The sequence below is a fragment of the Pseudophryne corroboree genome, chromosome 6, assembly GCF_028390025.1.
Source record: "Pseudophryne corroboree isolate aPseCor3 chromosome 6, aPseCor3.hap2, whole genome shotgun sequence".
NCBI lineage: Eukaryota > Metazoa > Chordata > Amphibia > Anura > Myobatrachidae > Pseudophryne > Pseudophryne corroboree.
The window spans coordinates 87,470,450-87,483,853 of record NC_086449.1 but is presented as its reverse complement, the minus strand read 5'-3'; the positions used below and the strand labels follow the sequence as shown (position 1 = coordinate 87,483,853).

Sequence of the window (13,404 nt, the reverse complement as noted above, 5' to 3'; positions counted from 1 at the left end):
TCGACCACACTCCCTGGAAATTTCTTCCCTGTGTGACTGCTCCCCAGCCTCTCTGGCTGGCACCCGTGGTCACCAGGATCCAATCCTGCATGCCGAATCTGCGGCCCTCCAATAGATGAGCCTCCTGCAACCACCACAGAAGGGATACCCTTGTCCTCGGCGACAGGGTTATCCGCAGGTGCATCTGAAGATGCGACCCTGACCATTTGTCCAACAGATCCCTTTGCATGGAATCTGCCGAAAGGGATTGCTTCGTAAGAAGCTACCATTTTTTCCCAGGACTCTTGTGCATTGATGTACAGACACCTTTCCTGGTTTTAGGAGGTTCCTGACCAGGTCAGATAACTCCTTGGCTTTTTCTTCGGGAAGAAAAACCTTTTCTGAACTGTGTCCAGAATCATCCCCAGGAACAGCAGACGAGTTGTCGGCATTAATTGGGATTTTGGAATATTCAGAATCCATCCGTGCTGCTTTAGCACCTCTTGAGATAGTGCTAAACCCATCTCTAGCTGTTCTCTGGACCTTGCCCTTATTAGGAGATCGTCCAAGTATGGGATAATTAATACGCCTTTTCTTCGAAGAAGAAATATTATCTCGGCCATTACCTTTGTAAAGACCCGAGGTGCCGTGGACAAACCAAACGGCAGCGTCTGAAACTGATAGTGACAGTTTTGTACAACGAACCTGAGGTACCCCTGTGTGAGGGGTAATTGGAACGTGGAGATACGCATCCTTGATGTCCAAGGATACCATAAAGTCCCCTTCTTCCAGGTTCGCTATCACTGCTCTGAGTGACTCCATCTTGAACTTGAACTTCTTTATGTACAGGTTCAAGGACTTCAGATTTAGAATAGGCCTTACCGAGCCATCCGGCTTCGGTACCACAAAAAGAGTGGAATAATACCCCTTCCCTTGTTGTAGAAGAGGTACCTTGACTATCACCTGCTGAGAATACAGCTTGTGAATGGCTTCCAAAACCGTCTCCCTTTCTGAGGGGGACGTTGGTAAAGCAGACTTCAGGAAACGGCGAGGTGGCTCTGTCTCTAATTTCAACCTGTACCCCTGAGATATTATCTGCAGGATCCAGGGATTTACCTGCGAGTGAGCCCACTGCGCGCTGTAATTCTTGAGACGACCGCCTACCGCCCCCGAGTCCGCTTGCGAAGCCCCAGCGTCATGCTGAGGCTTTTGTAGAAACCGGGGAGGGCTTCTGTTCCTGGGAAGGAGCTGCCTGTTGCTGTCTCTTCCCTCGTCCTCTGCCTCGTGGCAGATATGAATAGCCCTTTGCTCTCTTATTTTTAAAGGAACGAAAAGGCTGCGATTGAAAGGTCGGTGCCTTTTTCTGTTGGGGAGTGACTTGAGGTAGAAAGGTGGATTTCCCGGCCGTAGCCGTGGCCACCAAATCCGATAGACCGACCCCAAATAACTCCTCTACGCATCGCCTGTCCACTGTCGTGTCCATAAAGCTCTTCTGGCCGAAATGGACATAGCACTTACCCGTGATGCCAGTGTGCAGATATCTCTCTGTGCATCACGCATATAAAGAAATGCATCCTTTATTTGTTCTAACGACAGTAAAATATTGTCCCTGTCCAGGGTATCAATATTTTCGATCAGGGACTCTGACCAAACTACCCCAGCACTGCACATCCAGGCAGTCGCAATAGCTGGTCGTAGTATAACACCTGCATGTGTGTATATACCTTTTTGGATATTTTCCATCCTCCTATCTGATGGATCTTTAAGTGCGGCCGTCTCAGGAGAGGGTAACGCCACTTGTTTTGATAAGCGTGTTAGCGCTTTGTCCACCCTAGGAGGTGTTTCCCAGCGCTCCCTAACCTCTGGCGGGAAAGGGTATAAAGCCAATAACTTCTTTGAAATTAGCAGTTTTTTATCGGGGCACCCCACGCTTCATCACACACGTCATTTAATTCTTCTGATTCGGTAAAAACTACTGGTAGTTTTTTCACACCCCACATAATACCCTGTTTAGTGGTACCTGTAGTATCAGCTAAATGTAACATCTCCTTTATTGCCAAAATCATATAACGTGTGGCCCTTTTGGAAAATACGGTTGATTCGTCACCTTCACTACCGGAATCAGTGCCTGTGTCTGGGTCTGTGTCGACCGACTGAGGCAAGGGGCGTTTTACAGCCCCTGACGGTGTTTGAGGCGCCTGGACAGGCACTAAGTGAGTGTCCGGCCGCCTCATGTCGGCAAACGACTGCTTAAGCGAGTTGACGCTATCCCGTAATTCCACAAATAAAGGCATCCATTCTGGTGTCGACCCCCTAGAAGGTGACATCCTCATATTTGGCAATTGCTCCGCCTCCACACCAATAACGTCCTCATACATGTCGACACACACGTACCGACACACAGCAGACACACAGGGAATGCTCTATACGAAGACAGGACCCACTAGCCCTTTGGGGAGACAGAGGGAGAGTCTGCCAGCACACACCAAAAAGCGCTATATATGACAGGGATAGCCTTATGATTAAGTGCTCCCTTATAGCTGCTTTTATATTAATATATTGCCATTTATTTTGCCCCCCCTCTCTGTTATACCCTGTTTCTGTAGTGCAGTGCAGGGGAGAGACCTGGGAGCCTTCCTGACCAGCGGAGCTGTGACAGAAAATGGCGCCGTGTGCTGAGGAGATAGGCCCCGCCCCTTTTCCGGCGGGCTCGTCTCCCGCTATTTAGTACATTTAGGCAGGGGTAAATATCTCCATATAGCCTCTGGGGCTATATGTGAGGTATTTTTAGCCTTTTTAAAGGTTTACATTTGCCTCCCAGGGCGCCCCCCCCCAGCGCCCTGCACCCTCAGTAACTGCCGTGTGAAGTGTGCTGAGAGGAAAATGGCGCACAGCTGCAGTGCTGTGCGCTACCTTAAGAAGACTGCAGGAGTCTTCAGCCGCCGATTCTGGACCTCTTCTTGCTTCAGCATCTGTGAGGGGGCCGGCGGCGTGGCTCCGGTGACCATCCAGGCTGTACCTGTGATCGTCCCTCTGGAGCTTCATGTCCAGTAGCCAAGAAGCCAATCCATCCTGCACGCAGGTGAGTTCACTTCTTCTCCCCTCTGTCCCTCGTTGCAGTGATCCTGTTGCCAGCAGGAATCACTGTAAAATAAAAAACCTAAGCTAAACTCTCTAAGCAGCTCTTTATGAGAGCCACCTAGAATTGCACCCTTCTCGGCCGGGCACAAAAATCTAACTGGAGTCTGGAGGAGGGTCATAGGGGGAGGAGCCAGTACACACCACCTGACCTGTAAAAGCTTTACTTTTGTGCCCTGTCTCCTGCGGAGCCGCTATTCCCCATGGTCCTTTCAGGAACCCCAGCATCCACTTAGGACGATAGAGAAATGGAATTATGTTCACTCCCTGTTTTCGTCAGAGGAGCATCATCTCCGCCATGACCTTGGTGAACACCCTCGGTACTGTGGAGAGGCCAAATGGCAATGTCTGGAACCGATAGTGACAGTGCTGTAGTGCTAATCATAGATAAGCCTGGTTTGGCGGCCAGATCGGAATGTGAAGGTACACATCCTTGATATCCAGGGATACTAGAAATTCCACCTCCTCTAGACCTGAGATCACTGCTCTCAGAGACTCCATCTTGAATTTGGAAAACCCTCAAGTAGGAGTTCAATGACTTCAGGTTCAATATAGGCCTTACCGAACCGTCCGGTTTCGGTACCACAAATAGGTTTGAGTAATAACCCTTGGATTTTAAGTGAGGTGGAACTGGAACAATTACATTTGTCTGTAACAATTTTTGAATGGCTTCCTGCAGGATAGCACTTTCTTTCAGCGAAACTGGTAAGCCTGATTTGAAGAATCTGTGAGGTGGGAGTTTCTGACACTCCAGTCTGTAGCCCTGGGTAACAATGTCTGTCAACCAGAGGTCTAGGCATCATGACGCCCAGACATGACTGAAATCTTTTAGTCTCGCTCCAACCTGCCTGATCTCCAGGCTGGGAGGTCCACCGTAATTTTCTTTTTAAATTTTGCGGTCAGAGAGGACTGCAGTGTAGGTGTAGGATAAGATTTCCTAGTCGGTGCGGAGGGAAGACATGTCGACTTACCTGCGGTCGCCATGGAAATCCACGCATCCAATGCATACCCAAATAGGGCCTGACCTGTGAAGGGCAGGTTCTCCACACTTTTCTTGGATTCTGCATCCGCAGTCCATTGGCGCAGCCAGAGTCCTCTGCATGCCAATACCGCCATGGAAGTAGCCCTTGTATTAAGCAGGCCTATGTCCTTCATAGCCTCCACCATGAAACCTGCAGAAACCTGCAGTGACGTAAAAACAAATCAATGTCACTCCTATCCATAGTATCTAATTCCTCTAGTAATGTGCCTGACCACTTTACTATGGCTTTAGAAATCCACGCACAAGCAATAATGGGCCTTAAAGCCACGCCTGTAGCAGTGTATAGTGATTTGAGTGTAGTCTCAATCTTGCGGTCAGCCGGATCCTTTAAGGCGGTTGAACCAGGGACAGGTAAAACCACTTTTTTAGACAACCTAGATACAGAAGCGTCTACTATAGGTGGGTTTTCCCACTTCTTTCTATCCTCTTCAGGGAAAGGGAAAGCAATGTGAATTCTTTTAGGGATCTCGAATTTTTTCTCTGGGTTTTCCCAGGATTTTTCAAACAAGGAGTTAACTCCTTAGAAGCAGGGAAGGTAAGCGAGGATTTCTTATTTACTGTAAAATAAGATTCCTTTTCAGGTACTTTCTCAGAAATACGCAAAACATCCCTAATGGCTTCAATCAGTTGCACTCCTTTAGCAAGGGATGCATCTCACCCCTGCATATCCCCATCACCGTCCCCTGTATCAGAGTCGGTATCCGTGTCAGCTTGCATTATCTGGGCAAGTGTAAGTTTTTTCGAAAATGTAGGTGGAGGTTTAGACGAAGTAGTGGGAGCTGAATACTTCAAACCCTCTATAGATTTTCTCAAAAACTGCGTTTTTTTCTCAGAATGTGACATCCTAGTTGCAATCTGGGATATCATTCCCGTTAAAGAATCCACCCATGGGGGTTCGGATTCAGACGGCTGAGACAGTAAATTGCAGTACTGAGTACACGGAATAGACTCCTCAGGAGAAGATAAACACTCTGCAGCACAGGACACAGAGTCCTTAGACATGGTAATGTGGATATACACACTAATACACACACACACACACACAGAAAAATGTCACACAGTTTGCCCCAGAGCACCTTCAGAGAGTCACAGAGTATAAGGAACCAGCCACACAGCGCCCCTGTAGGCAGTTGTTATGATAAAAGCCCGGCGCTGACCAACTAACCTTAATAGGTTAATTTGTACTACTATCACACTCCACCCCCCCCCCCCCCCCCAGTCTATAACACCCTGGTAACGCAGAGCTATAGCTGTAGTTATGTGGAGAGCAGCGCTCCCTGTCAGCGTCTCCTATGATCTGCGGGGAGAAAATGGCGCTGGTGAGTGATGGATCTGCTCGGAGAGGAAGCCCCGTCCCTTGTAATGGCGCGTGATTTTCCACCCTAATTATTTATACTGGCCTGTAGTTTATTTGTACTAACAGCGGGATTAGCCCCTGTTAGGTGCGTGACCAGTGTAGGGTGTATCCGCGCCGGCTCAGGACGCGTCTCTAAGCGCCTACACTGTGTTGCTGAGCATTCTTGAAGCGCAGCCTATCAGAGCTGCGCTCCCACCCTTGTGCCGCCATTCCCGTCGGCGACCCGCTAACCGGGACGCAGACTCTGTACTCCCCACTCTTCTTTCTTCTGGCTCTGTTAGGGGGTGGCGGCCGTGCTGCAGGAGTGAGCGGTCGCCTCGTGGGCTTGCGATCAGTACCCTCAGTAGCTCAGTGTCATGTCAGCGGAGTAGAGAACCATTAACTCTTCAGGAAGTTGCTTCCTACTCCCCCCCCCTAAGTCCCACGAAGCAGGGAGGCTGTTGCCAGCAGCCTTCCTGTACCTAACTCTAGAAAACAACAAAACTAGAAAAACTCCTAAGAGCTTCCCTAGCTGTGACTGGCTCCTCCGGGCACATTTTCTAAACGGAGTCTGGTAGGAGGGGCATAGAGGGAGGAGCCAGCCCACACTATTAAACTCTTAAGGTGGTATTCAAATGATAGATCACGCCCAATCTCCTTTCTAAAGTGTTCCCCGTTATCGTGCATATCGCGCCCATAGTATTCAGGTTTAGCTGCGTAAAGGGTCAGGCGCCCTCGCTACCCCGGGGGTAGCGAGCTGAAATGATTATACCACGCCCATCAGCAGAAACAGTACGGGTGTGGAAGTGGGTGAAAAGAATTGAACACCGCCCTGTAAGTGCCAGTGGCACCCGCCCAGTGCTTCGTATTTCTGAATTGTTACTTGGTTCAGTTTGTTGGTTCAGCCATTGCTGAATAGTTCCAAGTTGGTTAGCTTGGATTTCCTTTTTGTGAATCTCACCACTATCTGTGTGTTTCCTTCTCTCTGAAGTATGTCCGTCTCCTCGGGCACAGTTTCTAGACTGAGTCTGGTAGGAGGGGCATAGAGGGAGGAGCCAGCCCACACTATTAAACTCTTAAAGTGCCAGTAGCTCCCAAAGGACCAGTCTATACCCCATGGTACTAAATTGGACCCCAGCATCCTCTAGGTCGTAAGAGAAAATGGGTAAAACACTGAGTGAGTGTACAGCTCAAGACTAAGACAAAGCACATACACCCCTAATATATGAACTCCTAAATAGACTTGATAAAACTATGAAGCCTTTTCTGTCTTGACTTACAGGGCAGTACAAGGTGGCAGAGGCATGTATGAGGATGGTATGGTTTATAATCTGCACTGGGGACCACTACAGGTCTACCTTATATACTGAAAGTTGGGCTTGCCAAAAAAAACCCAAAACCAAATAAATAATGTAATTGGCTGCAGAATTTCCATAAAAAACTGGCACAGCATTCATTACCGTTGCTCTGTGCAGAGTATTCATCTAGAGAGATAAACATACTGAGTGCGATGTGTTCATAATCAGTACATAGATTTAATGTCATGCAGTATTATCATTACAGCATGCAATAGAGGGTGGCCCTTACCTGGGTACTCCAGGTGGAAGACTGGGAGGAATACGAGCCGGTCGGGATGGGATCTGAGGTGGCGCTGAGAAAGGGTCATTATTAGCAGCAGGGAAAGGCCCCGCAGGGCCAGGGCGGGAGGGGATGGGAGGATAAGCAGAACCTCCTGCTGGCACAGGAATGAGAGGGGGCCCAGGGGTTGGACCCCTGACTGCAGGAGGCCGGCTTGGAGGCAAGATGGTGGAAACCGGTCTCTTCTGCACGGTAGGGCTAGAGGACAAAAAAAAAAAAAATAGGTTATAAACAGAAAACATTCTCCGTCCATCTCCCCCATCAACCTACGTGTGTGCTAATTTTCTCTGGTCTTTATAGAGCAGCTGCCCTGTTTGGCACAGGTTGTTAATAATAAACACCTGTAAACAGAGAAAGTGCCAGTGTAGTGCAGTTTATTAGGGTTGGGAATGGGTGACCGACAGGAGGGCGAGCGCAACGAAGGCCCTTGCGGGCTTGGCGGCTTGCCACATGTTCTATTCACACTCTATGGGTGTCGTGGACACCCACGAGTGGAAATAGTCCTGGGCCCCCTGCCGGCCGGGATCCCGGCGTCTGTATACTGACTGCCGGGATCCCAACCGCCAGGATCATTAACTGCATCCCGATTACTACTATGGTTACAGGTGTTCTTTAACTTGTTGGCAGTTTGCAAGTGTGTGTGTGTTTCTGCAATTTCAACTGTCATTTGCAGGCAGGAAGCCAATTTCAAATATCAGAAGTTTTTCCAGTAACGTGTGATCCCACCATAACCAATTTAGGGGCATACATACAAAGAGAGAGAGAGAGAGAGAGAGAGAGAGAGAGAGAGAGAGAGAGAGAGAGAGAGAGAGAGAGAGAGAGAGAGAGAGAGAGAGAGAGAGAGGCTGTGTTTCAAAAAATGACAGGAGTTGATTGGTTGGTAGTTTATCTCTCTCTACTTAATTTCTCTCTCCAAACTTCTTATAAATAAATTCCTTATCCTTTTTTTCCTTTAACTATTACAATATTTTTTTTGCTTTCTTTGAAATATAGACAATGCAAACATATTGTGAAATTCAGTCTTCCCATCTTACACCTACTTTGCTTGATATTCAGTACCAAATATTCTACAATTCTCTCCTTTGACTCTCGCCACCTACTTATATGCCCACCTAACGACCAGAAGCTCTACCAAGGCTGTAAAATGCTGCTCCTTACCTCTGAAAACCCCAACTAGTCAACAGTAACTAATTCTAGTTTTCTCCTGAAATCAAATCCGAAAAAATAGGATTTTAATTACCTACCGGTAAATCCTTTTCTCGTAGTCCATAAGGTATATTGGGGAGACTTCGTACAATGGGGTATAGACAGGGTCCAAAGGAGCAGGTTGACTTTAAATTTCTTCACTGGGTGTGCTGGCTCCTCCCCTCTATGCCTCTCCCACAGGCAGTTATAGGTAAAACAGTGTCCAAAGGAGAAAGGACACATTTGAGAGAATGAACAAGACAACAAAGAGAAGATCGCTTCTTCGTGGTAGAGGCCAAGGGTCTTCGACGGACAAGTCCAGAAGATCCGCGTACCACGCCCTCAGAGGCCAATCTGGGGAAATCAGAATTGCCTGGACTCCTTGATTTCTGATTCGCTTGAGCACCCTTGGGAGCAACGGAATCGGAGGTAACAGGTAGACCAGCCGGTAAGGCCAAGGCGACGTCAGTGCGTCCACTGCCCTCGCCTGAGGGTCCCTGGTTCGAGAGCAATACCAGTGAAGTTTCTTGTTGAGATGAGAAGAGAAGCCATCATGTCTATCTGCGGGCAGCCCCACCAGTGGATGGTCTGCTGGAACACCTGATGGTGAAGTCCCCACTCTCCCGGGTGGAGGTCCTGACGACTGAGGAAGCCCGCTTCCCAGTTGTCTACCCCCGGAATGAAGATTAGAGACATTGCTCTTGCATTTCCTTTCACCTAGAGGAGTATCTTTGACACCACTCGCATGCAGGGTCTGCTTTTTGTCCCTCCTTGCCAACTGATGTACGCCACTGCAGTGGCGTTGTCCGACTGAACTTGGATCACGTGATTCATGAGCAGAGGAGAGGCCTGAAGCAGAGCATTGTAGATCGGCCGAAGTTCCAGAATGTTGATCGGAAGCAGGGATTCGTGGGCTGACAACCTGCCCTGGAACTGCGCCCCTTGGGTGATAGCTCCCCATCCTCTCAGACTCACATCCATTGTGAGGAGGATCCAATCCTGAATACAGAAACTCCAGCCTTCCAGAAGATTGGAGGACTGCAGCCACCACAGGAGAGATATCCTGGCCTGAGGTGACAGCCAAACCATCCGGTGCATCTGTAGATGTGATCCGGACCACTTGATCAGGAGATCCAATTGAAATGTTCTGGCATGGTACCTCGTAGAAGGGGACCATCTTCCCCAACAATCTGATGCAAAGATGAATGGATACACGGCAGGTCGGAGCACCATGCGGACCATCTCCTGAAGTGTTCTCGCCTTGTCCTCTGGGAGGAACACCTTCTGGGCCACCGTATCCAGTAACATCCCTAAGAACAGGAGCCGCCGAGTCGGTTCCAGGTGGGACTTTTGCAGATTGAGAATCCACCCGTGGCGTGACAGAAGTTGGGATAGTGTGGTCGATATTGAGTAACAAAAGCTCCCTGGATCTTGCTTTTATTGCTTTTATCAGAAGATCATCTAGGTAAGGGACAACATTGACCCCCTGGACCCGGAGGTGGAACATCATCTCCCCCATCACCTTCTTGAATACCCTCGGAGCCGTGGACAGGCCAAATAAAGGGTAGTGTCTGGAACTGATCGTCCAGTAGGGCAAACCTCAGACAAGCCTGATGCGGTGGCCAAATTGGAATATGAAGGTAGGCGTCCTTTATATCCAGGGAAACCAGGAACTCCTGTTCTTCCAGACCCGCAATCACTGCCCTCAGAGATTCCATTTTGAACTAGAAAACCTTTAGGTAAGGATTCAAGGACTTTAGATTAAAAATGGGCAATACAGAGTCGTCCGGCTTTGGAACCACAAACAGGTTGGAGTAATAACCCCTGCCTCGTTGTGGTATCTGTACTGGAACAATGACGTGGGACTGGACCAACTTTTGTATGGCTTGTTGCAATGTAACTTGCGTATCCTCCAAAGCTGGTAAGCTTGATTAGAAAAATCATTGGGGAGGAGCACCATCGAACTCCAGCTTGTAGCTTTGAGAAATGAGGTCCTTTACCCAGGTATCCTGGCAGGAGCTTTCCCAGATGCGGCTGAAGTGATACAGTCAGGCTCCCACTTCGAGATCCCCTCGGGTGGGTGGGCACAGTCATGCTGAGGACTTGGTGGAAGCAGAACTGTTGCTCTGTTCCTGAGAACCGGTGTTTGCAGGTCTTTTTGACTTACCTCTGGCGCCTCTATTTGCATTGGTGGCACCTTTGGCCCTAGAACGAAATCTGTTAGACCGAAAAGACTGAACAGACGGCCCCGGGTAGGAACGCCTAGCCGGTGGGGCCCCAGAGAAACTTAAATAGGTCATCTAACTCTGCATATTCAGGGAAAGTGACATTTGACTTGTTTTGCGTAAAGAAAAACCGACTGCTCTGACGCAGCGTCCTCTAGAGGGAGCTTTAACACGTTCCATATAGCCAGAATGAGGGGTTCAATACCCTGAGCAGAATCAGGATCCCCACTAACAGGTAAAACACGCTTTTGAGGACCTGCCTGAGAGATGAAGGGCTGTGTAAAATCAGCCCAAGCAACTAAGTCTGCAACAGCCAGTTGTAGTAAATGAGTTTTCTGAACATTTGCAGACAGTTGTGATGACATATCAGACATCATAGTTTTAAGAGCCCCTAGCCAGGAGGGCTCTGGACCCTCTCCCCCAGCCCCTTTACCAAGTTGTGAACATTGGCTGCATTGTTCACATGAAACAAGATAAGGGAGATAATCTAGTGTGGCATACACTACAGTGTGTGTGTTTACCCATGTTTACAGTAATTACAATGACATACACACAGACGGTATCCGTTCACATGGTCGACCATGTTATGGTCGACAGTCATTAGGTCGACCACTATTGGTCGACATTGACATCGTCGACATGGACGCATGGTCGACACATGAAAATGGCCGACACATGAAAAGGTCGACACATGAAAAGGTCGACATGAGTTTTTTAACTTTTTTTTCTTTTGGGGAACTTTTCCATACTTTACGATCCACATGGACTACGATTGGAACGGTAAAGTGTGCCGAGCGAAGCGGTAGCGGAGCGAAGGCACCATGCCCGAAGCATGGCGAGCCATGCGAGGGGACGCGGTGCACTAATTGGGGTTCCCAGTCACTTTACGCAAAAAACGACACCAAAAAAAGTTAAAAAACTCATGTCGACCTTTTCATGTGTCGACCTTTCAAGTGTCGACCATTTTCATGTGTCGACCATGTGTCCATGTCGACCATGTCAATGTCGACCAATAGTGGTCGACCTAATGACTGTCGACCATAACATGGTCGACCATTCATACCGGAACCCACACAGACAGTAATACTGATCAAGCCTGCCCTTACTGTATGTGAGAGACGAGACACACAGAGAGAGACACCAGTCCCAGTGAGGCTGTCAGCTAATTATATAACAGTGAAACAATAGTAAATTCTGTCCTGTAGAGGACCCAGATTGTGTACAATAGCGGCTCTCCCCCTTTGCTATACCCTGTACCAGTTTTCCAGCACATCTTGGGAGTCAGGAAGAGCTGTGTGTGCTGATTGCTGCTGCAGTAAGCAGAGGAAATCGCCAAAATGCCTCTGGTCCCGCTCTGAGGTAGTTCCCCCCCCTCCCCCTCATGGCACCAGAGCTACAGTGGTTTTTATACTGGCAATATCTCCAATCACGCTTAAAAACATCGCATCAGTGCTAGTTTAAGCCATCTTGAGCCAGTTTACACGGGGGGGCTCTATCGGGTCCCCCCCAAGGAGGGTACCGTATGCCGCGTTCAGTTGCAGCAATCCGAACACCCCCCAGGCTTGTACTCACCACAGACGTCACCTTCAGGCTAGTATTAGGGGTGTTCGGCATGCTGCGATTGCGACAGCCAAGGCACAGTGCCCCGCTGAACAAACAACCTCTCAGGACGGTGGTCCTGCAGCGGGGAAGCGATTCTGCACCTCGCAAGGCAGGTGACCGCCCACCCCCCTAACTCTCACTGTGCAGGTATGCTGTTGTCCAAACAGCTTAGCAAAAAATAAGATTTTAAACCTACCGGTAAATCTTTTTCTCCTAGTCCGTAGAGGATGCTGGGGACTCCGTAAGGACCATGGAGTATAGACAGGCTCCGCAGGAGACATGGGCACTACAAAGAACTTTAGATGAGTGTGCACTGGCTACTCCCTCTATGCCCCTCCTCCAGACCTTAGTTAGAGAACGGAGACGGACAATACGAGGAAAGGATTTTTGTTGATCTAAGGGCAAGATTCATACCAGCCCACACCATCCACACCGTATAACATGGAATATACGCCCCCAGTATGAACAAAACAGCATCAGCCAAAGACTGATCCCAACTGTAACATAACCCTTATGTAAGCAATAACTATATCCAAGCCTTGCAGAAAAATGTCCGCACTGGGACGGGCGCCCAGCATCCTCTACGGACTAGGAGAAAAAGATTTACCGGTAGGTTTAAAATCTTACTTTCTCGTACGTCCTAGAGGATGCTGGGGACTCCGTAAGGACCATGGGGATTATACCAAAGCTCCAGACCGGGCGGGAGAGTGCGGATGACTCTGCAGCACCGATTGAGCAAACATGAGGTCCTCATCAGCCAGGGTATCAAACTTGTAGAATTTTGCAAAAGTGTTTGAACCCGACCAAGTCGCCGCTCGGCAAAGCTGTAACGCCGAAACGCCTCGGGCAGCCGCCCAAGAAGAGCCCACCTTCCTGGTGGAATGGGCCTTTACCGAATTTGGTAACGGCAATCCAGCCGTAGAATGAGCTTGCTGAATCGTGTTACAGATCCAGCGAGCAATAGTCTGCTTAGGAGCAGGAGCGCCAACCTTGTTGGCTGCATACAGGACAAACAGTGCCTCTGTTTTCCTAACCCTAGCCGTCCTGGCTACATCATTTTTTAAGGCCCTGACTACATCCAGGGACTTGGAATCCTCCAAGTCATTCGTAGCCACAGGTACCACAATAGGTTGGTTCATGTGACACGATGAAACCAAGTTAGGCAAAAATTGAGGACGAGTCCTTAATTCTGCTCTATCCACATGGAAAATCAGATAGGGGCTCTTGTGCGACAAAGCCGCCAATTCGGACACCCGCCT

At 48.9% G+C, this 13,404-nt stretch overlaps 1 protein-coding gene across 5 annotated transcripts in view; it reads right to left on the bottom strand.

The window, feature by feature from the left end:
* DNM2 (dynamin 2) overlaps positions 1 to 13,404 on the bottom strand; it is a 184,674-nt gene that overhangs the window by 55,739 nt on the left and 115,531 nt on the right. For all 5 annotated transcript variants that reach the window (XM_063931416.1, XM_063931419.1, XM_063931417.1 and 2 more), the window contains one exon: positions 7,083 to 7,331. In XM_063931416.1, the coding sequence (XP_063787486.1) occupies positions 7,083 to 7,331 (249 nt within the window). The remainder of the gene's footprint in view (positions 1 to 7,082; positions 7,332 to 13,404) is intronic.